Genomic DNA, 25,414 nt, shown 5'->3' on the forward strand with positions numbered 1-25,414 from the left:
GGAAGATTACTATAGAACACTGCCTGCTAGATCTACTATAGAACACTGCCTTAACCACCTTCAGGCTCTAGACCCTCATGTATATTATACCTAAATAGAAAAGATTTCCTCATTGAGGGTGGCCAGAGATTGCATGCATTAAAATAAAATGTAAATAGCCATACAATTGGTGCTTCAGACTCACATCCTTTATGTGGAATACTTTTGCTTCTGTGTGTATATTTGCTTCTGCAGTAAGGATGTTATCCCCTCAATTTCAGTGTTTAATGACATATACACTATCTACAGTGCTAGCAAAACTAACTTCAGTATGACTTACTAACTATATAATGTATGCTTGCCTTTTGTGCATTTGTCATGCAAATCTGCAACAAATCTGTACGTCTTCAAAAATGAACTTTAAGCATAGCCATTCATGATTTTACATCACACTTTGAAATATCAATGCAAACATTTTTTTCTACAAATAATTTAATGCATATTATTTGCTTTACATTTAATGACATCACATCAAAAGGAGCCAAATGGAATGTAAGATCAGTATATTTTAATAAGGTATCAGTGTCAAAATACATGTCCTTATCAACTGAAAGTTTTAAAACAGTTATAATAAATTCAGTAAGAATTCAGACATATGATAGTTTATGAAATATGTTTGCCAGATATTATGCTTAATTAAAAAAACAAAGCATTAGAATATCCTCAGATAGTTTAGTAAACCGAAAAAGGTATAGCACCCTTAGTACTGAAACTAAACAAACAGAAACAAAGAAGTCAGAGAACTAGTGTCATTAACCCTTCAAGTGCACAAGCCAACATCGACCACTCCAAGTCTACTATGGCCGTTGTACCAAGCATCACACCATTTTTTCACTTACCCAGGGTCTGTTCCAAATACATGAACACTTTTCGGTACAAAATACCTTAAGGTTCACCACATATTTATTTCTAATTCTTCAATATTGTGAATGCACTATGGATTTATAGTATAGGCATTTTAGCAGTTCTTCAGCTCTATATTAATGGAATCAAACTAGCTGAACAATAGCTGATTGCTAAGTCTACTTTCACAACCTGGGCATCAGGTGCGATTGGTGACAAATACCTCCAGCTGTTTTTTCTCAGAGTGCAATATCTTCTTTGCTGCACTGCTTAAATAGTGCACGCTCCATCACTAATGCCCTGGCAGAATCTAACCTAGGTAATGATATTTATGGAATAGATATAAGGCTTATAGCTGAGATTTTGAAACTCCTAAAGGAGTTCAGGATAGCAGGCATGATATTGGAATTTGTCCAATGAAGAGTTTTTAGTAATCCAGGCTGTAAATGTCATCTTGGTAGGCTTTTCGAGAATGTATCTGTCACTAGATATTTCTCTGCTCCATTTTCAGTTTTAAAACATTGGTTTGGCAGCTCATCTTTACGAAAATCAGGAGCCTGACACTTATTCTTTGGCCACCAGCACAGCCTCCGTATCCTCGAAAAGCTTAATGACATTCCAGACATAAACAAGCCTTTTAAGCCCTAGAGAATATTAAGCCCTAAAAAAATCTACTGCTACAAGACGGCTAGATACATTACAAAGACATACTCACTGGACGCCATGACGTATGTCCAAGAAGAGTAATGATTCTGTAGAAGGACAAGAAAGGGTGCATCCACAAACAGAAACTCCCTTCCAAAAAGGGACATTGAATTCGATTATACATCATGACCTTTTTCGTACTAGGTCCTCACAAGAGAGGATTTATTGACAGTGATCCTTCTGTCCTGACCTTTCCACCTCATTTCAAGGCTTATACAATAAAAAAAATACAATCTGAATTAGTAACATTGACCATATAATTTCATAATTTCCATTACTCTATCTGATCCTAAATAGATTTTACTTTTGGGTTTTAAAAATTAAGTTTTTGTTTCTAAAATATTGTAATAAATTATATACGCTATATATTTGCACCTGAAGAGCTAGCAACAAAATAGCTGCAACATACAAAGTTAACAAGGAACATCCAATTGACAACAGAGTACATAGGAAATACACGGAAACTGATAATTGTACAAAGATATTTCCCTAAGGTGAAGTCTATCAACGCAATGTCAGCTACATGATGAGTTCAATATGTGGTTTGCATACATGTGTTCCCATTGCTCAAGAGGGAAGTAAGCTGAGAACAAGCTAACTATGATACACCTAATTGTCATATTTTTGTCAAAGTGCAAAACAGAACAGGCATTTTGAACAGAGAATACCCCACCGATTTAGCATCATGAATAATGTGTTGTTTACGTGAAGGAACAATGCAGTAAAACCCCTCACCGTTGACAGTTAGCAAAGCTAGTACTGGCCTTTGGAAATAGAACTCTATAATATAGGATACACAAACCAAATACTAACAGAAGTTATCAAATAGCTCTTTAAAAGAGTACAGGTTACCAGGACTTCAATATGCCACGATCTTGATATAAGAAAGTACCAATATAAGATCAGTGCATATCCTATCCTTAATATAAATTGAAAAGGCTCCATATGTTTCAAATATCAAAAGAGTCACCCAGACAAAGACAGAAAATACTACAGTGTGCAACTTTCAAAGGTGGCCACATATGTTGTGGTTCACCATTCACATTTTTGCAACAGATGCAAGGAAATGCGCAAAGTGGAGGAGGCCAGTGTGGTACAAAAAAATACATCAACAATATTGGGCCTATCAAAGACAATGAAAACATGAAAGGTGAAGAGTGATACTGAGTATATGACAGCAGCTGCCCAGTAAAATGTGTGGTGAGCTTTCAATAATGTTAGTTTTTCAACTTTTGGCTATAAAACAAGTATTTTCAGTCATGAAGCCAGCGTCTTCCTCCTAAGCACACGCACCACAAATTTTGCTGACATCAATATTAATATTTCTTCAGAATGTGAAAAGCAACAATGGGGCAAGCACATAAATCATATAAAATTTCTCAATAGCTTTTTTTTAATTAAAATAAAGAAAAAATACAGTAGATAAAACAAATATGTTTTTTTCAATATGAATAAAGTGAGTAATTTCAGAAGGCCACTATGTGGTATTGTGGACGCGTTCAACTGGTAAGTACAGCTTGCAAAAGTGTATCAGTACATATTCTACTTGCAAAAATATATTTCAAACTTGGTGTAGTTTGAACAGTAACAGGCGTTGCTCTTTTGCAGGCACGTTCAGGTAGCTTGGTCAAGAGCTCTGAGCAAGTCTCCTCCTTGCAGAAGTGTAGAGCTGCCAAGGACAGGGACATTAACCTCACAGTCATATCTGGTCAACTCAGGGAGCAAAAATTGTTCAAAAGATGGGCCCAGCAGGCGACTTGTCACGTCTACAATGAAAAAAGGTTAGCATGAAAAACACATTTTTATGTTGGTTCTCTTTGAAATAAAACACTTTTATTATAATCTAACACACACATTTTAAAATAGACATCAAGAAATACACAAAAACGTCTTCACAAACATTCTACAGAGCAAATGCACTGTGGCCAAGAAATACCAAAATTACATTTTAAAAGTCTTATTTTCAGTACAGGTAATGTACATATAGTACTGTGCAAGCATTATGTGCCACATGTTTGGCCCCAATATGACCCTAATTTGATATTAAATGTTATAAATTGCAATTGTATTACTAGCTATTTAGATCTGATAATGTACTTATGTTACACATATATTCCTACATGTACTAATGCATTTTCATGTCACAAACCCTGTAACTTGGTAAATCACAAGGTTAACAACTAGAAAAAGTGATGTTTCCAATGTACTGAACCTGTTTAGCAATTCTGTTATATTAAAACAATTTATTATGCTCACTACAACCCAGAAGTGTCTAGGCGCTCAGGGTCTCCAAGGAAAACGGAGTCAAAAGAACTAGTTTCTAAAAAGCCAAGTTTTGAGCAGTTTCCTGAACTCAAGCAAGGAGGAGGACTTCTGAGAGGGAGCGGAAGGGCATTCCATTCCTTATTAGTCTTGTAAGTGGAACATGTTACTAAATTGCTAAAATGATTTAGGAAATCATAAGGAATCACTAATTGAAAGGGCCATGTCAAGTCAAATATCTTTATATCTGTTAAAACAAGAGCCATAAAAGATGTACATACATTATAAAAACAGAGACCAATATCCAATTCCGCGCCCATTTTTTCCACAGTTCATTTTTTCTAATTGAAGACTAATCAAGGGCATTCGCGATTTTAAAACAATAAATACATTTTTGAATCTAAAAACATAAACCATTCGTTAAAAATAGTACAATCACAGCATTACGATTAATATTTCATTAAAGCATGCTTAGTATGAGTAGTATTGCTTCTCTTTCCTGATAAAGAAAAGAGAGACTAAATGGTAAAAATTATAGGCAGTACTGACACAGACTCGTGGTTCCCCATCCCACCTCTAGTAATTTTATTTATTCAGAGTGTCTCCTTTCAAACAGTGATTCCTTTTGGTACATATTAATATTTTGTGACTGAAATGAAGTTGCAAAATATTAATATTTTACTGTCACCTCAAATGAGGTGGTTACTCATTTGCAACGGGGAAGGGATGCCCTGGGGATTCGTTTCCCTTTGTGAATTGTCCTAAAACATTTCTTAGGAGTAGTTAGTGGTTGATGGGATCATGCCAAATCTTAAAAAATTGTTTTACAAACTTTTCAGTTTTTTCTTTTGTAAATGTATTTTGTCTTTCTTTCAGAAAAAGAGGCTTCATTAAAAAGTGCTTGATTTAAAAGCAATCACAGAGATGTTGGGCTACTGACCTCAGCAGGCCACCATCCCTTTGATGGCAGTAAATAGTAGTGGCTCGCAACCCTTATTAATATTCATGAGGTAGGTCGAATTGCGACGCATGCTATCCAGTATTTTGTGAACCGACCTGCTAGTACATTGGTTGGTTTGTAAAATACCATTGGATGTGCTTAAAGTTACTGTGCAAATTGAGACTACTTTTACCAAATCCAATGTACGTACATCTGGCCCATTGTTCCAAAGGACAAATTTAGTGCTTGCATAGAAATAACTGATGTAATGTTGATACACTATTAAGTGGCTCAGTGTTTTTTTAATCCAGACATAATTCATCACAGCATTTGTTTGTTTATTGATTAGAAGTTGCATTTTCACAGGGTTTTATCTGCCTATTGGCCAGGAGTTTGTGTGTGTACTGTTGTGCAGAATTTGTTGAGTAAAAAGCCTGGAAAAAGTCAAAACATAAGGAATTTGGCGTGTTAAAAAACGATTATGTATGTTAGGTCTCATATGTTGTTCAAAAGAGAGAATGGAGGTTTCACCACAACTGGTAAACACCCAAACCTGGGGTCATAAGATTTACCACATATGGTAAATATAGCACCTTCCTTTGCTCCAACTTGCTATCAGGGCCTCATAGGAAGAATAACTAACAAGCTGAGAAACCATTCTGGAAATGTGATTGCAAACACAATGGATATCTTTAAAGCCCAAAATGAAATGCCCATGCAGTCAATATACAAAGGCATTATAAATCCAATAAAAATATAAAACTAACAAGAAACCCACAGACTTTTATATTCCTTAAATAAAAAGTCAAACACTAGGCAACTCTTACGGTCAGCACAAAAAGGCAGAAAGAGACCATCTGAACATTTGGCATAAGGTACTAACCAGCCTCTCTTCCCTGGTCAGCTAAATGTCCTTATGCATCTGTTATTCTTACAGCAGAAAAACATAAAACACTAAAGAGCAAATGAACAATAGGAAACTAGAATCTTAACACATCAACTGAAAAAGAGCTAAGATGTGAGGGGAAACAATATGAAGAGAGGATTAAATGCAGTGGACCTTACAGCATGTCCCACTCCGGAGTGAGGCAGGGAATTAAGATACGCTTTAATTAACACAATGCCAAATAAACAAATTAAGAAAAACAACTCACTAGGTCCACAAAATAAGGAGAGGTGCAAAGAAACCATAGACAGATTGTGTTATCTGTTGGAAAGTGAACAGACCACAGTCTGATCAACGCACCAAACAAAGGAGAAGTTGTCAGAAATCCCGAAGCATGCAATCCATAGCAACAACAGAACCAGACCACACAGACAAAATAAAATCTGTCGAGGTCAAACAGACCTGTCCTGGGAGACAATAAGTTGTGACACCTAACAGTCTTAGACGGGAAGTTACAACCCAAGGAAATCAGCTTCAAACAAGAAGTAAGAAGAGTCGCTACACTCGTGAATAAGGAGCAGTAGAACTATAGGAGCCACCATGGCCTACGAGGAAAACAAAATTATGTAAAATAACATGGAACAAAACAAGGGCCTCACAACATCATATCTAAACATGCCACTTCTGTACACAGTAGGACAAAAACTATGTACTGCTATTCTGTAAATAATATAAGTTTATGTGACAGGAGCAGCCCTTAGCCAGTAGAATCTGGGCATTCAGTATATATTCAAAACAATGGTTCACCTGGAATTCATGTATACAAACTTTGTAGACAGGCAAAGAAATACTTTCTAAGCATACAATTAATGTGGTAAACCCACTAATACACTCTAGACTTATGGGTGGCCATATGGGAGCTTTGAAAGAGTTTTGGCATTTCTATACAGTTCGAAATGCTGTTGACACCAAAGCACACTAATTATCACTGGCTTGGAAGAATTAGTCATTTTCATTGATTTGCATATGTGTGCATGTACAAATAAATACTTAAAGCTGTTGGCTGCACATAAATGTATCACTTGTTTACTTCCATTAGTTTTTTCAACTTAGGACACAGCATTCATTTGTGGGCGTGTCCGCTTATTTTGCTCTCCATGTGACATTAGCACAATTTCTATGTGGTCTAGAAATTACTTTTACTAGGTTTGCTATACTATACTTTTACTGAACATTTCTGGTTTTATTAAAAGCACCCATAAGGATGTAGTGTATTAGTTATTTTACTACTTTATTGTATGCTTAGATTATGTTTATTTGCCTATCTACAAAGTTCATAAACATGAATTCCAGGTGAACCATTGTTTTGAGTATATTCTGTGAAGAGCAACTGAAAGCCCACAGGAATATCTGAGGAACACAAGTATCCAACAGTCAATAACCTAAGACCTTTCCAGTAACGCAACAGAAAATCTTTTCAATTAAAATTCCTACAAATCTGGAAAATGACTCCACTACATCACTTACTGAGCGAGAAGACCTTCTCTCTCTCTCTCTCTCTCTCTTTCTCTCTCTCTTTCTTTCTCTCTCTCTCTCTCTCTCTCTCACACACACACACACTATTAACTGAGACACACAATTACCACAGCAGCAAGTAAAACCCAGAATCACACTTCGTGACCCTGTCAGTAGAATACGATGAACAAATGTTCAATGATACAGTCACAAAGTAAAACGAATCGCAACAGCTGACTAGCAGAATATTTAGTCGCAGTGAAGAACCCTGAAAAACTGCAACTGGTGATCGAGTACTGGAAAGCAAAACCAGACGAGGACTACTAATAATATTACTTGTATCTTGTGTAGAATGCAATATACTTTCTTGTACACTAGGCCATATATGATGAAATCCAGAAAGAGGAGTTTGCTTTACAAGATCACACTGCATAAGGCATAAAAAGGAACACCAACCCCACATTGGGCAGTAGGAAATCCCAGTGCAGGCAGAAATTGCAGTAGCGCGTTTATCTGAATGCAACTGCATCGGAGGCCAGACACCCTTAATCATAATGTAAAACGGATGCAACACATTTGTGAAGATCTAGAAATTCTTAAAAAATAAAATCTATTACCTACAAAGTGTTACCCTATTGAAGTGAACTGTATTGAAATGACCTGCATTGCCTCCGTAATTCCAAGCATGGCAGAAACAGTAGAGCAATGCACTTTTAAAAGTGCCTGGGAAGGAGGTAACGGAGATACAGCAATGTTGGCGCGATACAAGGAAAATGACCTAATCACTGCACCCAACAAGAATGCCAAGCAACAAGCATATTTTCAAATCGCAGTATTGTATTTTGTTGTTTCTTTACAATTCTTTTCTGGGAAAGACCAAAACTTAGGGCAAAACGTACCATTCATTTTGTGTGATGGTGAAACGTGAAAGTCTGGACAGTTTGTGTTGAAGGGTGAATTGGAGAATGCTGCTTTCTGACAACTTGTTTGATTTCCAGGAGTGTGCTGTTGCTCCTGCATTTGACCTAGTCTTCTCTGTCTGTCACAGGCATACTCATCTAAAATATAAACAGACATTTGATTATAAAAAGGGATTTGTAGAGCAATCATCTTGCAATTACATTTTACTTTACCCAAATATAAACATTAACTGCACTGGGCACAATTGTTACAAAGTAGAGTCCACCTTCAATTTTTGCAAATGTTCAGATTTTTGAAGAATTAGATAATTTAAAGGAGTACACTTCCTATATGTATGCAGGTTTCAGAATTCCAAGATACATTTACTACCTTATCCCCACACCAGCAAACTAAAATCACTGCAGACAATCAGGATAAAGTAGTTGGTATAAATGAGGGCGAGCATGCCTTACTTCTGGAAACTGTTAGTGACAAGCCTGGGGTTCGACAAAAACTATTCAGAGATGATGTTTTGTGACTGAACTCCAGATGTACCACCTCGTCTCCTTGCAGCATATCCACAGGTACTTTCCTGTATATTAACCCGGCTCTCGTTGCACGATGAACGCTCAGTGGGGAACAGAAGGGTGTGTCAAAAAACGAGTCCGCTAGTCATACAGCCGTAATAATGGATATGTAGCGCACACCTGAAAGTGGCGCCTCCAGGCGCTTGAATAACTGTTGCTATTGTTAAGTAATTTTGTTGCTTTCATTGTCTTTGAAATAATGAAAGGCCTTGTGAGCTCTGCCTGGGCTCGTATGAGGCAAGATCAGGCCCTTTCTGTGCCGGATGGGTTCGTTGGTTGTCCAGAGGGACTAGGCCAATGGGAGGCGGCAAGACATTGTTTCTTCAGCCAAGTGACTGTCACAACAAGCTGCCGATTGTTTAGCCGAATGAAAAAAAATAGTTCCTACCAACTATTGAAGGAGGCAGTGCAATGCCGCAAGTAAAAGATCCAGTCCTGATGATCAGTCAGAAACGGAGACAGGGCGGTAACAAGGAAGGACTAAGAAGCCTCACTATCAATCGGAAGCCAACATTCACCAAGCACAATGCCACCAGCCAATGAAAAATATGGGTGTGGCTTCCACTCCACTTCTACACTATACCCTACTACAGCATGCCTTGCAGAGTGAGTAACGCATGCGCTGCAACGATAGACTGAACCTAAAAAGTGACTCAGTCCAGGTTAGCTGTCCTTGGATAATCCTCTTGCATGAAGACTTTTCCTCTTGGACACACTAGGTCAGATTCTTTATATAGATTTTGGGAGACTGGATAAATTCAACACAAAAAGTTTTATAAGAAACAGAAAATGCTACCTGGCTGTACCAGGCCTTTGACTTTGTGTGTTCACAAGTCGATGGCGCATTGCAAAGCTACGATACATTAACACTGACAGACATTGTAGTCAATGTAGTTATCCTATGCATAACTAATGGATATATACGCCATATTTTGAAACATATTTGTCCACCCAAGCGTAACTTCCGCATTTTTTAGGGCAAAATAAAAAAAATGGTTGGCCTCACAAAAAGGTTTACTCACACCAAATATTCTCTCACCATGGCAGAACTGTGTATGTGATTTTGTTCTTCTCACAAGGGTCTGGAAGAAGCCTTTCTATGACGAGAACACACGCAGAAAATGGTGACACTCACATGCTTGCACGTTTATTGGCATTCTCAAAAATGTTGCAGGTTGTATCACACTCTCAAAAGGACTGGGAATCTATACTTAAACACTCAATTCTTTAGGTGTATCTACATTTTGAGCAGTTCGGTAGTCTTTAGAGGCTGCAGGGTAGTGTCTTCAAAAATGTATCAGAATTTCTAGCATAAATGTAAAGTTCACAATTGGTGTAAATATCCGACTTTACTTTGGGAACTTAGTGGACTGGACCAGCGCATACACAGATGCTACAAATCCAAAATAAATCATTTTAGGCCGTATGGACCTTACACAAATTGTTGCAGGACATTAATATGGCGCACATAGACCATTTTTCATCAAGCTATTTTTGCTTCTTCCTTTGGTAGTTCCAACAAATTGCTTAGAGTCACGTTGGTCCAATTAATGATGCCATACCTTGGAGATGGCATTACATGTTATTAGTTCCGCCAAACAAGTAAAACATAGTTGAATATATTAACTTTTGGGATTGCTAAGCCCTTTTCCTTCTATGCTGCCATGTAACCTGTGCATACATTGAGATGCAACTCTCAAATCAGAGACGGGAGTCTTTAGTATACTGAAAATTGAAATATAAACTTTACAACATACCTGGGAAGAGGAACGTAAACAAAAAAAACTTGTTGAAGTCAAAATGTATGGGCCCGAGTCATGACCCAATACTCATAACTCGCTAAGGAGAATGCTGGTTAAAGTGTGCATGCACTGCAAAACTGTTGGGCATTTTCTGCCTGAAGCCATCATACATTTTAATTTAATTTCCTTTTGCCTAACAACTATCTTTTGCAAGTCTTGGGTAGCTGCCATTTATGTTTGCAACTTCCTCCCTTCCCTTTGCAGCATCCCTTTTAAGCCAGTTAAAGAGAGACATAATGACTGTGCTGCTTTGTGGACCTGCAAAACTCCAAACAGTCATTCAGACTCAGGAGCTGGTTTTAACGTGGGTGCAAACAATAGTGAAAACGAGAAGACGAGTGAAGATTCCCTCATGTGGGAGATCAGCATGTATATGCAAAGTAGTATGCCAGAAGTATTAATCGTTGCAAAACAGGTGCAATATTCCCCAAGAAGTTTCACTCACAAGTAAATTATGAACAAACAGCAGCCAAGGCCCAGTTTACAGGTTACTTGTGCCAGAGTGTTTTTGCACCATGTAGTTACCTTAGTGCATAGTTACTCGCAAACGTTTGCTCAGGGGCCACAAAGTATGGTCCGTGGTGTGACCGAGGGCTGCACTGATGCCAGCAGGGTGGCGTAGGGGGTCTGGGTGGATAAGGTATTGTGTAGGAGGTCTAAAAAATGTTCAATCAAAGGGCAAGCATTTGTTAGCAGGTTAACTAAAGTTAAGTGCTGCAGCACACCACTGTAGTTACTTCATAACATAATTTATCCTCCAAATAAATGTTTGCCCATTTATTTAAAACATTTTCTGAATATTAGTGCAAAAAGGTGTTCTGGCCTAGGTCGGCCACCGCATTAATAGTTTGTTAATAAACATGCATAGTCAGTCTTCACGTGCAGTTCCCACACTCCGAAGGTACTGCACGTGAAGACTGACTCGGTGTGGTGGCTGACATGGGCCAGAACACATTTTTGATTAATCAGATTGTAAACAAGGATCGGTGACTAATATGTATACTACTAAGACCAACATATTTTAACTTGAACTATAGAGAAGATAACATGCATCAGAAATAAGGAAATTAGCCAACTAAAAATAAGCCCTGAAGAAGTCCCAAGACGGGACGAAACGTGTTGGCTACTTTTCGAGGATCAATTTTTGTAAAGAATAAAGACTTTCAGAATTAACAAACACATCCCCATGAATTTGATTGTGATTTATCAAATGTGATTTGGAATACCTGTTGGGAATTGATCAGCATTGCAATAGCTGATTTTAATTTTGATGTATTGTTGAAGCTAATTGAAAATAGTGGGTGCTGATCGTTTTATTTGTTACTGCTGCCACAGGGAACAGAGAGTAGCTCACACAAGTAGGAGGAGGCAGCTTACCAGGCCAGGGCAGTTCTAATGGCAGTCCTAGCACCTCCCCGCTTTAACAAGGGAATCTCTTAGGCAGCCAGAAAGTCACAGGTAAGGTAAAGTCTAGAGGTGGCAACTCCACTCTTCCTCTGGCTCTCCACCGGCGTCCCTGTCCCCTCTGGTGACAACTTACCTCAGGGAAGAAACGGTGCTGGCAATATTGGGTACAACAGGTCCACAGACGAGTCAGTAGTTGAGAGCTTATGTTCTACTAGTGTACGAATGCAACTTGATTTATATAAAAATAGTTTGTGTTCGGCAGAGCTCCTTTAGGATGCAAAGATCTGCACAACTGCCCCCATTGCACTTCATTTGATTTTGAAATAAACGTTCTCACCATCCTCTTCCTATAGGTTTGCTGACATGACAGAAAACACATCCTGAAAAGAAACTACATATCATTCAAAAAGGTTGCATTTGTAATTGGATTTATATAGCGCTTACTACCGACAAGGTGTTGAAGCTCCTTACGGCGAGTAGCACGCTACTCCAAGACCCAAGGTTAGTGGTCAGTCTAGTGGTTATTGTTGGTTATAGATGGTAAAATGAAACACTGTGTTGCATACATTAAGTCGGAAGTTAGTATTTGCTATACAAGGCACAGATATAATCCTTGAAATATTTCTGTTGCTGCAGGAGCTCACCAGTAAGGACACTTGTACTGAGGGACTTCCTTTGCGTCATCAAAGAAGGCTGTTCCGGTTTCAGAGACTTCATCCTTTTCCATAATAATTGAGAAGCGCTGCAGTCTGATGAGCCTCCCTGGAAAACAATTTTAGTTACAATATTTAAGCATTTAGGTTTTAATTAAGCAGTGTCTAATTTATATGATATTGCCTTTACAAATTGTGGTAAAGATCTAGGGGAGGTGGGAAAGGTATCTATTAAACAAAAGATCTACTTCAAGGCTCTAAATTGTCTATTAGGGCAAAATATCAATAGAACTCACAAAGGATGTAATTCAGCCTCCAAATGTTGTGTCATACAGCTAATAAAAATTGTGCTTTGATCTAATGCCACAAACGATATCTACTATAGGGTCATCCGGTGCGCGGCATGCAAGCGTTTGATTAGTTCATATATGCCAGGCATCTGTGGGTGAGAACGACGTATGATGCTTTATTAATTGAACCAACTACCTGGTGATTGTTTGTATATCCTTTTAAAAACCCAATAAAGATTGTTTAAAAAATAATACAAATGAATCAGTTCTAATAACTGCGATAACTGTTTCAGAGTGTAAGAAAATGTAAGTTGGCCAAGAAGGTGAAGGACTGAACAGCATGTCTAGATACCTCCCTCTGTGTTCCCATCTTAACGAAGGAAATCTATAAACGTTGAGCAGTAGCACCTTTATATTTCACGAGCATTTTGCTTATAATTACTATACCTTTATAAGAGCTGTGGATAATAACTATTACCATCGACCAAATCGATTAAGCCCTCTACTAAGGAGCCTCAGAAAAGTGGAAGTCTGAGATGGAGTGCAGGCCACAAAAGATGCTTAGCACTGAGTGCTTAACACAAACAGCATCTTTCTCCATAATATAACAATAATGATAAGGCTATTTTCAACCAGTGCGGGAATAGATCCAGGATCAGAAGGATTTGGGTTGCAGAAGTTCTTCGTGTGTGAGGACCCAGTTTCCAGCTGGTTTCCACAAACCCTCCCAAGTGGACCCCTGGGGTGACCGGTATACATGCAGTGGTGCCCTCACATATCCAGTGGTGAGTTGCAGTCCGAGCGCAAGGCGACGGGATGCTTGTTGCAGTACAGCACCAGAGGCCTAAGGCCTACTTTCACTCTCAGCTAAATACAGCCAGACATCATCTCCAGACCCATCGTCAAGGAAACAAATCTACGTCCTATGTGTCCCTGTACACTTTAGCAAAGACATAAGGCGAGATATAATGCCTTTAACTTTTCTAAGCTCAGTATGTATGCAACATGTATAGGCCAGCGGGCGTAATAACACTATTAGTTATGGACATTGCAGTGTTTCTTGTGATTTCCTATATGAGTTTTACATTTGCGTTTTTATTTGAACCATTCGTAGTTTGTATGACATGTGAGAGCCCAATATTGCAGCAGAAGTGAGAATTGCTGACATGAGCAAGCAATGTATTGTTATTTTGTACAGACAAGGTAGTTGAAGGTAAAATATAGACTGAAACAAAAGACAAGATAATTACCACACAGAATTGCTGGAATGGTGGATCCCCATATTCCAGTTGCCGCTTCCTTTTTAAATTGTTAGAAAAGGCAGTCATTTCAGGGCTTACATCTTTGCCTCGTTGTCCTAAGCTTTCCAAGGACCTGCCAGTGGGAAAAAGATTTCTTCATGAGTAATCAGTAATGTGCGGTAAAATCATTACACACTTACCTTGATATATATGTACCTTAGGATCACTTAACATTTCTCAACTTCTAGAACCCACAGGAAGCCTAGTTTATTGACTTAATGCTGCATACCTATTCAATTACATTCTTTTCCCTTTGCTATATTTTCTTTCTATTTTTCTATCAACAATCTTCCAGGGTGGGGGCGGGAGGTTTGTTCTGATGTACACCTCCCGTTTACAGGTTCATGCCCGTACCCAGTAACCTTTGGCCTCAAACAATGTCTTGGGCCCTCATTACAAGCGGCCTCTTAATTTGGATTTGGGTAGAAATGAGCCATTCCATAATAAGGCATAGGATACCAGTGGCTGAAATTATGTAAATTCATGCACAAATAGTGTGGGAACTCCAGCTTCCTAGTGTTATTCTTCACTCCAGATGTCAACTTTGTACCGGCCCTTAAAAGCTGGCGTAATGACGCTTAGTATTCTTACCATATTATTTTATAGACATACTCATAACAAGAACCTTAGCAGTGACATGTTCTTTAACACCAGCCTCTTTCACCACTGTAGTTGTTGTTTAGAAATCCCCTTTACTTGTCTCCTCATGTGCTAATGGTATGGCAGGTGTTCTGACCTCACTTCTGCTTATTTGGTTAAGCACCTCATAATTTGCTAATACTTAATCACTTGCGTAAACTACTCTATTTTCCCTCCCATATACCTATTGTCTAGATTCAACTAAATCAGTGGCTGTAGGTTTCTGGGCTTCCACATTTATCCTCTCAGATTGTCATTGCTCTATCAGTAAAGCTTGTGCTTGCTTCCTGCCTGGGATAGCACATGGGGCCATGTCCGAAGAAATATTCATTAGGCCAATTCCTTCCAATGTCCTTTTCACAAACTCCAACCAGGGGATGGAGAGGCCTTAGTCAGAAGCCAAACAATCTGCAATTATGCTCCTTGTGAGTGAGGCCTCATCTGCACGCCTAATAGATAACCAGAGGAGCAGTGGGTGAGTGCAAATACAGTCACTGAAGTTAGGCCCAGCTCCTAGTGACTAATAAACAGTGGAGTTGATACAGGATTTGTAAAGATTCTTCTGCAGAAGTGATTTTTCTCTCTTCAAAATATCTTTGGGTTACTATTTCCCCACTTTCCACCCCATAGATTACAAGGGGTATACACTGGGTGGAATATATTTGTAACAAAGGTGTCAGCGCCCTTGCACCCAGTAGAAAAGGTAAGCTTAGGAGCCAGCCTACTGCTCTAGATATTTTTGCCCTGAAGCACTACTCTACACACTAATGTTCAAAGTAAAATGTCTAACTGTGTAGGCTAGTTTATTGCAAACCACAACACCTTTTGTGAACCTGGAAAGAGATCTTAGTGCAAATGTCAGATTTACACAAACCACTACAACATACTACCAGTAGAGAGACCTTAGAGGACAGGCCACTGGGTCACAAACTACTAGTAAAATTATTCTTCATCCTGGAAAAAGGTGTGAGCAGGAGATGAGTCTGAGAGCCATCAGATAGAGAAAACTCTTAGTGAACAGTTGAATTTATTTACACTTTACTACTACAGTCATTCATCACAAAAAAGAGGTGTCTACATTAAATTTAAATGTGTAGATTTATATAGCGCAGCTTATGACCCATGAGGGTATCCAGGCGCTGTCCATGGGCACTGGGAGATTACGTGATTTGCCCAGAATGTTGAGCCGAGGCCAAGACTCAAACCCGGATCCGGGCTCCCGAGTCAGCAGCTCTGGATGTTGCACTTCATCTTCTCCCTCAAAGGAAACTGGTCAGTATGTCATAAAGCAGAACTATGCTAAGCCATCACTGTGGAGTCAAGTATCAATGAACATCTTTAACTGTCACAAAGCACTACCATACACATACATCAGCAAGGGACATGTGTCACTCTAGAGGCTAGTTTACTGATAAATAGTACACCCATTGTAAAAATGGGATTATAGATCAGATGCATTCATATAAAATAACCTTGTGATTTAACATGTTTGGGGATTATTTGACCATTCCATTATAAAATTACTCGTGAGAAAGCAGGCTTGGCTGCCGAAATGTTAACAATGTTTTTTGTTGGAGATTAAAGAAACATGATTGAAATTCTATACATTGGGGTGCGTGTGTCATGTGTGGATATAGGCAGATGTTGTTGTGTTGTACCATAACTATTTATACATATATAATGATGAGGAAAGGAGGATTTAAATGTATTTTTTAATTATTATACATATTAATTTAAGTAATATAATCAATAAATATTTTTTATTTAAAAATGGTATATTAATTTAACAAATTAGTGTATAAAAAGGTGGATATTCGTTATAGGTATAAATTAATCAAATGTTTTAAATACATTTATAAAAGATAGTAAACATACAGGTATTTTATATTTTCTATTTAAGGTTTGTTTTTGTGGGTGGTAATGGAATTTTAGGTTTCAAAGATGGGTAGGGTAGTGCATGAGGGAGTAAGGGTTTTTTAGGCTTCAGAGGTGGGTAGTGTACAAGGGTAGTAAAGTGTTTTTAGGGATCAGGACGTTTTTAGGGTTTAAGGATGGATAGAGTGTAGGGATAGTAAGGCGTTTTGGGGTTCAGGGCTGGTTAGTGTATTGTAGTAATAAGGGCGCTTATGGTTCAGGAGTAGTCATGTGTATGGGTAGTAAGGGGTTTTAGGGTTCAGCGATGGGTAGTGTATAAGACCAGTTTGGGTTTCTTAGGCTTTAGTAGTGGGGAGTGCATAGAGGTATTAAGAGGTTTAAGGATGGGTAGTTAATACAGGTAGTAGAGGGTTCAGGGGTGGGTAGTCAATTTGTTAAGAAAGGGTTTTTTAGGTTTCGTGGGTGGGCAGTGTGTAGCGGTTCTAAGAGGTTTGAAGGGTTCATGGGTGGGTATTGTATGGGTACAGAACAGACTTTTATGGTTCAGGGATATGATTGTAATGATAAAATGTTTAAAAAAATAACTCTAGTTAAATATAATACAATGTATTTCTCAGTAATAATAAATCATATTTAACATTAAATTAATTCTAGTTTAATATTTATTAATTTTAATCAAATATATAACTGAATATATATATATATATATATACACATATATATATATATATATATATATATATATATATATATATACATATATACAAATAAGTGCATACATATATGTAAAATATAACTATGTATTTTTATGCACATATACATGTATACAAATATAAAATATACATTTATGGATATGGTTATGTGTACATATTTATGCATGTCTATTTATAAATATATATATATATAAATATATATTTATGTGCGTGTATTGGTGAAGACGTATACTTATCAACGCACCTACAAAGTAAAGGTGCCCCCTGTTTAAAGTACTGTTAAGTAAAAAACTCACGTGATGTGATAACTGTGATGTAATGACCACAGAGGTGAAATATTGCGAAGTAATGACCTATTACCTCACCATACACTAATCATTGAAAGCCTGGGTCCACCAATGAGAAGGTGAAATCATACTACAATCCGTTTGACTGTTTCACCCAGCGTAGGGAGCCCAACTGGTTGTACTTAACAAAAGAAATAAAGTTTTGTTCCTTTTTATTTTTTACGGTTTCTATCCGGTTATGACATCATCCCTGGGGAAAAAAAGTGGGGGAGGGCTAGCCTCAGCTGGATTAGCTTCTCTCAGGCTGATTAGTTTCTACGCATGAACGTTGCATTTAGATGATGACAGCCTCAACCAATCACAAAGGATCACCACTGCGATGTGTTTATTTAGTAAACGTTCCATGAAAGCTAAGCAAATCTGAGATGCATAACTGCAACCAAGGCCTACGGTTAGCTGCACATTGCAGGAGTAGCTTAAAAAGAAATCTCTGCTCTTAACCACTGCACATTATTTAGCCATGAGCCTATTCATGGATTTTGAACATTCTAACTGCAATCCGGGCCCGTGTTAGTGTTACCTTGCTGGTAGTAGCTTCAAAGATTTCCGACGTCTTCTACAGATAGAATGGAAAGGGGCGACCACTCGGTCCCCCCGAACGTATGGTTGGGTGCCCCGATCCCCCCGGGAAACCATTTTGGGCGGGAGGCGTGTCTCGGCTGGTATGCCCGAAGTGGCGTAGCCGGGGCGCGCTTTTTCCCGCCCAAGAGGGGTTGTCCTAGACACCTACACCGTTGGACACGCCCCGTAGGCGGTTGGAGGAGGGACCACGCCCTCCCGAGGAAGAATAAAAGGAGCAACAATCCAAGGAAGCATCCTCTTGTTCCTGTGCTTGGAAGCTGCACCTCCTCGTTGCACGTGAGCCCGAGACGGATCAAGGAGCCAATTTTGAGAACTTGTAATTTTGTGTTTCTCCTTTCAGTGATTCCGAAGCTTTGGATCCAGGACCTCGAGTCGGATATCCGTGAAACGATGCCTGGCAAGAAGGTCGGAAAAAAGGTTGGGACCGAACAAATGCTTCGCATGCTGGTGAAGGACATGGCGAACATGAAGAAGCAGATGGCGGCAATGAATGGTACGGGTAGACCGAAGAAAGTCATCGGACCAGCATTGCCGGGAGTAGTCCCTGCCGGGAGAGGTAAAAGGGCCAGGAATAGGGCGGCAGGGGGGGAGGCCCCGGTTCCCGAGTCACCTCCGGCGAGCCCGGTCAGTTCGGTGGAGGCCCCAGTTCCGATCCCGAACACGGGACAGCCGATCCCTGTGGTAGTTACACCTGTTAACGAGGGGGATATGCCTCCCGAGCTGGCCGCCCAGTTGGCGGCGTGGTTAGGCAAGAACAACGAGGGTGCTGTGGCACCGGGAGGCACGGCCGAGGAGGCCAGGTTAATAATGAAGCAGTTGCGGCAATCGAGAGATGCTGCAAAGGCACCTTGTCCTCTTGTTTCCCCGCAGGTTCCCTCGGAAAAACCGGCGTTTAGCGTTGGAACAGCAGCGACAACAGATCCAGCTACTGGTTCGGGTAAGCAGCCGTTGCCAATGGCGGGGGAGGGATCGTTACCCTCAAGGAGGGAAAAGGTGGTCCAACATATCCCGATGGATGTATAAGAAAGGATTTGGGCGGATAAATATGTGAACATGTTTTCACTGTTGACCGATCACTATGAGATAGAGCACGTTAAAAATCAGAAAGAGTTGTTGCATCCGAGTGTATGGCATGCCAAAATGGCGGGTTTCAGAGTAGATGAAACGATTGCTAATTGGGCCAGGGCGTTTGGAATGTTCACTGCAATCATGGGGGAACGTAGGCCTGAAGTGTTGTCGGAATTAGCCTGTTACCAGACACGTATTATGGAATTTTATGAAACGTATGAAGGCAATCAATGGATGGGTTATGATAACAAATTTCGTAAGGCCAAGGAGCACGACTCATCCCTGACGTGGGATTGTTTCGACTCCATTTCCTGGCAGAAGCAGGTTATGCCGAACACGACGAAGTCGTCTTTTCTTGGCGGGAATGGGGCGGAGCCTTCCCGCCATTATTTGGCGGCGCCCTTTCGGGCGGGCGCCAACGGTGATCAGCACACAAAAAATAATGGGAACTCGGGTAGAAAAGGGGTCTGTTGGAGCTTTAACAGAGGCAAGTGCACTAGGCCACAAGGGACATGCAAGTTCAGGCATGAGTGTGCAGGGTGCGGACAGTCTTCACACCCGAGAGTTTGTGCAGAGCCAAGAATGGTGATACAGGAGGTAGAGGAGGGGCCAAACAGGTCTAATATCGACCGAGGGGCACCGTTACCTACTCCCGTTGACATCATGGCATTGATACCTTGGCTGAACGAATACCCTGATCATGTCTCCGCCGGGGTGTTGCGAGACGGTTTCTCATATGGTTTCCACATCCCGGCGGGGGATTTTCGGGGGGAAGCACAGTGTAAATACCAACTATCGGTTCAACAAAACACGGCGGTGGTACAGGCAAAGATTGCAAAGGAGGTGGCCCGAGGTCGGGTTGCGGGACCATATGGGAACCCGCCAGTTGTTAACTTTGTTTGTTCACCGTTGGGAGTAGTCCCCAAGAAGGACCCAGGTGAGTTTCGGTTAATCCATAATTTATCCGCTCCTAGGGGTCTTTCGGTGAACGATGCGATTGACCCGGGAGTTTGTTCGGTGCGGTATGCATCCTTTGATGAGGCCGTCGCCATGTTGAATCGCCTGGGGCCCGGAGCGCTGATGGCTAAATCAGATATCGAGTCAGCGTTCCGGTTGCTCCCGGTACACCCACAGGATCAGTGCCTCTTAGGTTTTGTGTTTCAAGGACGCTACTACATGGATAAATGTATGCCGATGGGTTGCTCCATCTCTTGTGCGTATTTTGAGAAGTTCAGTACTTTTTTGCAATGGGCGTTCACCAGAGCCACGGGCTTCACGCAGGTTATGCATTACCTTGATGATTTTCTGTTTCTGGGGGCAGCCGGGGACACGGAATGTGCACAGGCTTTGAGGGAATTCTGTAATCTCATGAAAAGTTGGCGTGCCACTGGCACCAGGCAAGACAGTGGGGCCATCTACTTCACTAGAGTTTTTGGGAATTGAGCTCGATTCTGTAGAGGGGTGCTTCCGTTTGCCCAAGGAGAAGGTAATGAAATTTAAGGCCTCGCTTGAAATGTGCCTCGGCGAGAGAAAAGTAACTCTCCATCAGTTGCAACAAACTGTGGGTCAGCTTAACTTTGCCCTTAGAGTGATACCGATGGCTCGCCCCTTTTCCCGCTCTATCGCACAGGCCATGGTTGGCCTCAAGGAAGGGCACCACCGCACAAGACTGTCAGCAGAGGTTCGCCAGGATATGCGCATATGGCTGGCATTTCTGGCGGATTTCAACGGTCGCGTCGTGTGGAACAAACCGCCAGCTTCCTCCGAGGAGCTGGGGTTGTGGACCGACTCGGCAGGAAGTGTGGGTTTTGGCGCCATCTTTGGTGATCAATGGTCGGCACGAACATGGCCGGCGTGGTGGCACGATAGTGAGCTCACAGGTAACATTGGGTTTCTTGAGCTGTTCCCCATTCTGGTGGCCTTGAAAACATGGCCAGAGGGGTTTCGTGATCGCTCTGTGGTGTTCTGGTCTGATAATATGACCGTTGTTGAATGTATCAATAATCAGGCAGCACGCTGCAAATGGATTTTGAGATTGCTGAAAGAAATTGTCCTGCTATGTATGAGACTAAACGTCCACTTTAGGGCAAGACACGTGCCGGGGGTACTGAACCAGGCAGCTGATGCACTCTCTCGTTCCCATATGCAGGCCTTCCGGGGTTGTCTGCCCTCAGCGGACTTGGTGGCGGCACCATTTCCCGAATCTCTCTGGTCTCTCGGTGCCCCGGATTACAAAACCTCGTGGGAGAGAGTCTAGCACCCAGGACAAGGAAGGCATATGAAGGAGCGTTCTGTTCCTATTGGTCATTTTTGGGTTCAGCTAGGGGGGGGCATTGGGGGCAGAAGGAGTATGTCCTGAAATTTCTGGTATCACTACATCAGGCAGGCCGGTCACTGGCAACAGCCAATAGGCACAGGGCCGCCATTGCCTTCATGGCGCAGGCTCATGGCATCCAGGACCCCACATCGTCCTTCCTCGTAAGGAAGGCACTGCGTGGGTGGCAACGCCTTGAGGGTCGTAGAGTGGATGCGAGGCACCCGATAGGTCTAGCAAGGTTGTCCCTGTTAATGGCCGTACTCCCTGCGACATGTTCATCTTAATCAGAGACTGTGCTGTTCCGGGCCGCTTTCGCATTAGCATTCCATGGGGCTATGCGGGTAAGCGAGCTGGTAGCGAGGAATAAGCAGGATACGGGGGGAGGTCTGTGTCGAGAACACATTCAAATTAAGGGTGAGACGATGGTAGTCTCAATAGCCAGGTCCAAGACCGATCAGGGAGCGATCGGGGACAGTGTGGTAGTCCAGCGGATTCCGGGGTCTCCCATGTGCCCGGTAAAATGCGTGGAGGAGTATTTAGCGCAGAAGGCGGCATCATGGGGGGGAACCTTGCTGAGGCACGCCGACGCCACCCCACTGACTAGGTTTCAGTTTCAGCGGGTGTTAACAATGGCAATCGCGGCAGCGGGCTTGAACCCGAGCGATTTTGGGACCCATTCCTTCCGGATAGGGGCTGCTACAGAGGCCACAGCCAGGGGTCTGAGTGTTGAAAAGGTGAAACAGTTGGGGCGTTGGTCCTCGAATTGTTATAAAAGGTATGTGCAGTTGCACATGTTGTGAAGCTAATGTCATGCACTCACACTTCTTGTTTTCTGTTTGGTTTACAGTTTCGCGAGCAGGCTTTGCGGGGCGGACTGTGCAGTTGACCCGACACCTGGGGACCAGCGGTCAAAGATCACCGGCTGAGGGAAGAGTGGTGTGGGTCGTTGGCCACTCATACGTGAGGCGCGCCGCAGACGTATTCAAAGCAGGTGACATGATTCACGTGGCTGGGGAATACGGGTACAGGGTGACCTTCCACGGAAGGGGCGGGCTCTGTATTGACCAGTTTCAAAGTTTTATGGAGGGACTGTTAGGGCGGACGAGGTCACCGCCATCTGTAATCATAGTGCATCTTGGGGGCAATGATTTGGTGACCATTGGTCGACGAGTACTTCTCGAGTTAATTTTATCCACAGTAAGTTGGTTGGCGAGAAGGGTTCCGGGGTGCACGATTGCATGGTCACACATGATTCCTCGGAAGGTGTGGCGGGGGGCCCTCTCTGAGTCAGCCCTGAATCAGTCAGTAAAGAAGGTTAATAACAAACTGGGGAGGTTGTTTCGTACAGGAAAATTGCATTGTATTCCACATGGATGTATCCAGGGGGACCATATGTATCTGGAGGATGGGGTCCATTTGTCCCGGGAAGGAAATGTCTTACTCATAGGAGACTTCATAGCTTGGTTAACGAGTTTGTGTAGCCATGACCTTTAGTAGGAGTTTTGTGGGGGGGTTCGGATAGCGGGTCAACTATCCGGCCTGTGGCGGTAAGGTCATGATCGGTGAGCAGTAATTGGAAGATCCCTAGAGGTGGGGCGCCACCCATTATGGATGGGAGCGCCCGGGGGAGGCGGCCATTGGCCCCTCACACGGGGAGGCGGTACCCTCTAAGGATGGGGCCGCCGAAAGGGAAGGCGGTCATAGGCCCCTCCCTGGGGAGGAGGGGCTACGGGCCCCTCCTGGGAATTTCCCGGGGCCAGGACATCCGCGACGGCGGATGTGGTAAGCAGTGTGGGGTGGGAGGGGGGGTCTACGCTACCTTCTAGACACCTCACACGAGTCCTCGGACGACCACCAAGATGACGTCGAGTAAATATGGGGCCCCCGCTAAGACAAGGGAAATTGGAAGTTGGCACAGAGGTACAGTCCTCTGTGCGCCCGCCCCTCACAAGTAAGGGGGGGAGTTCTGGTATTAGGGATCTGACACCGGTTACGACCTTGCCGTTGGCCTGTAATGTTAGGATGTACAATTTGAATTTTGAGAAATGTATTTACAGGATGTTTTAGAATCGGCTAGGAGAACCTTTGTATTAGAGATATGTTAAGGTTAGCCAATAAACATCGTAATGTGTAAATGAAATTGTACATGATATGAAACTGTTATTTTAATGTTTTAATTTTGTTTCATATTTTAATAAATACGGCCGGGAGGGTAACTCCCTCCCGCCTTCCAAAAAGTTCAAGAACCGTGTCCGTCTTCCCATTCTTGGGGATTGTGTTGGGAGGGGGTGACGGGTATCCCGGCCATAAGTGTTTTTTAATAAAGAAATGCATGTTGCCAATAACCCTCTGTTCTACACATTTAAAAGTAATTTACATTTACTACCGGCAGTTCGAAAGTATAGTGCAGTATTTTGCTTCACTAATCATTTTCCTGTATGAAACAAATGCTCTTTTCATGCAATTTGTACCAAACAAATACATAAGTTATAACATGTGGAATATGTTCCTGTAATTCCATCATGGGGTTCTGGAGACATTTATAAACCACTCTACCTCTCCCCTTGTAGTTTATGATGACTCCAGAATACTTGATGGCCATGTAGGACCATATACTTATACAGATATGAAAAATATCCTAATCTTTCTAAACATTCATGCCTCTTCACACAAGCAGCAATGCATTTTATATCACCTAACTTCCCTCCATTACATCAAACATTATAGGCGAGTACAATGTATATTTATTTTTTACCCCTACTAGCACTATAAGCGAAGTGGTCTTTTTAACAAAGGAAAGATTCTTACCTCTGTTTGAATAATGACATGTGTGCCGGCATCGGTGGTCCTGATGGCGAGTTATTCAATGATCCACCATACTGATCCATCATCCGCCATTTTGGAGGCATGCAGTGTGCTGGGAGATCAGGCGGCCATTGTGCCTTGGACTGTCCGCCCGCTGAAGACATTGGGTTTCTGTCTAGTGCGCAGTAAGGTGACAGCGCTGATTTTGTTTCACTGTTAAAATGTAGCGGTGGCCCAGGATCGATACAGGGGCTTGCACTCGCCTTTTGCATCTGCTGGCAATATCTGTCCGGCATGTAACGATTCTGTGGTGGAGGAGCACTGGGCTGGAAGAAGGCAGCCACACTCCTGATGCACTGCGGGTTGCTCTGTCCCTTCTCAGAGAGAGGATGCTCCTCTTGGCAAATGGGGTTCAGCTGAAAGTCCTCTCCATCCATAGGAATGTAGGGGGCCAGAGTTTCCAGATCAAGTTCATTAAATTCAGGCTGCACGAAAAGGGAGATAAAAGGTCAATGGATAAGGTTGGTATTTGTGAGGCCAGCCTCATTCTGTGCTTTCAGAGTAAGACTTCTGGGAAAACTCTCGAGCCTTTTCATTTAAAAAGATATACTGAAATTAGTTTTTTTAAAGAAATAAAATGGAAACAGCAGCAAAACAATAACGCTAAAATGGTACTGGAATAAAAGTGAAGGTACAAGAGTGCATGTTTAATGCAACGATGCTACTGGCAAAACTGAGAAACATGAGTTTGCATCATTGTTCATCACTAACTTAGAAGAATGGCTCTAAATAAAATTATCTTCGTCTCTTGCATGTGAAAAGCCAAGAAATACTGATCGCACTACTGCATTTCCAAAATTAAAAATGGTTAAAAATAAAAGTCTTCTATTTCAGTTTGAACAGCAGTTCATAAAAGGTTTCCTTCAAACACCCGATTT

General features: G+C 41.7%; 1 protein-coding gene across 2 annotated transcripts in view; it reads right to left on the reverse strand.

Moving 5' to 3' along the window:
* Nucleotides 1-527: 527 nt before the first annotated feature.
* EPAS1 (endothelial PAS domain protein 1) overlaps nt 528-25,414 on the reverse strand; it is a 293,430-nt gene continuing 268,543 nt past the window's right edge. For both annotated transcript variants that reach the window (XM_086927783.1, XM_086927784.1), the window contains 5 exons: nt 24,480-24,961; nt 14,080-14,203; nt 12,531-12,648; nt 8,090-8,248; nt 528-3,353 (listed from right to left, as the gene is read on the reverse strand). In XM_086927783.1, the coding sequence (XP_086783909.1) occupies nt 3,202-3,353; nt 8,090-8,248; nt 12,531-12,648; nt 14,080-14,203; nt 24,480-24,961 (1,035 nt within the window). In that variant the 3' untranslated portion in view covers nt 528-3,201. The remainder of the gene's footprint in view (nt 3,354-8,089; nt 8,249-12,530; nt 12,649-14,079; nt 14,204-24,479; nt 24,962-25,414) is intronic.

This window comes from Lissotriton vulgaris, chromosome 6 (genome assembly GCF_964263255.1).
Source record: "Lissotriton vulgaris chromosome 6, aLisVul1.2, whole genome shotgun sequence".
NCBI classification, from domain to species: Eukaryota; Metazoa; Chordata; class Amphibia; order Caudata; family Salamandridae; genus Lissotriton; species Lissotriton vulgaris.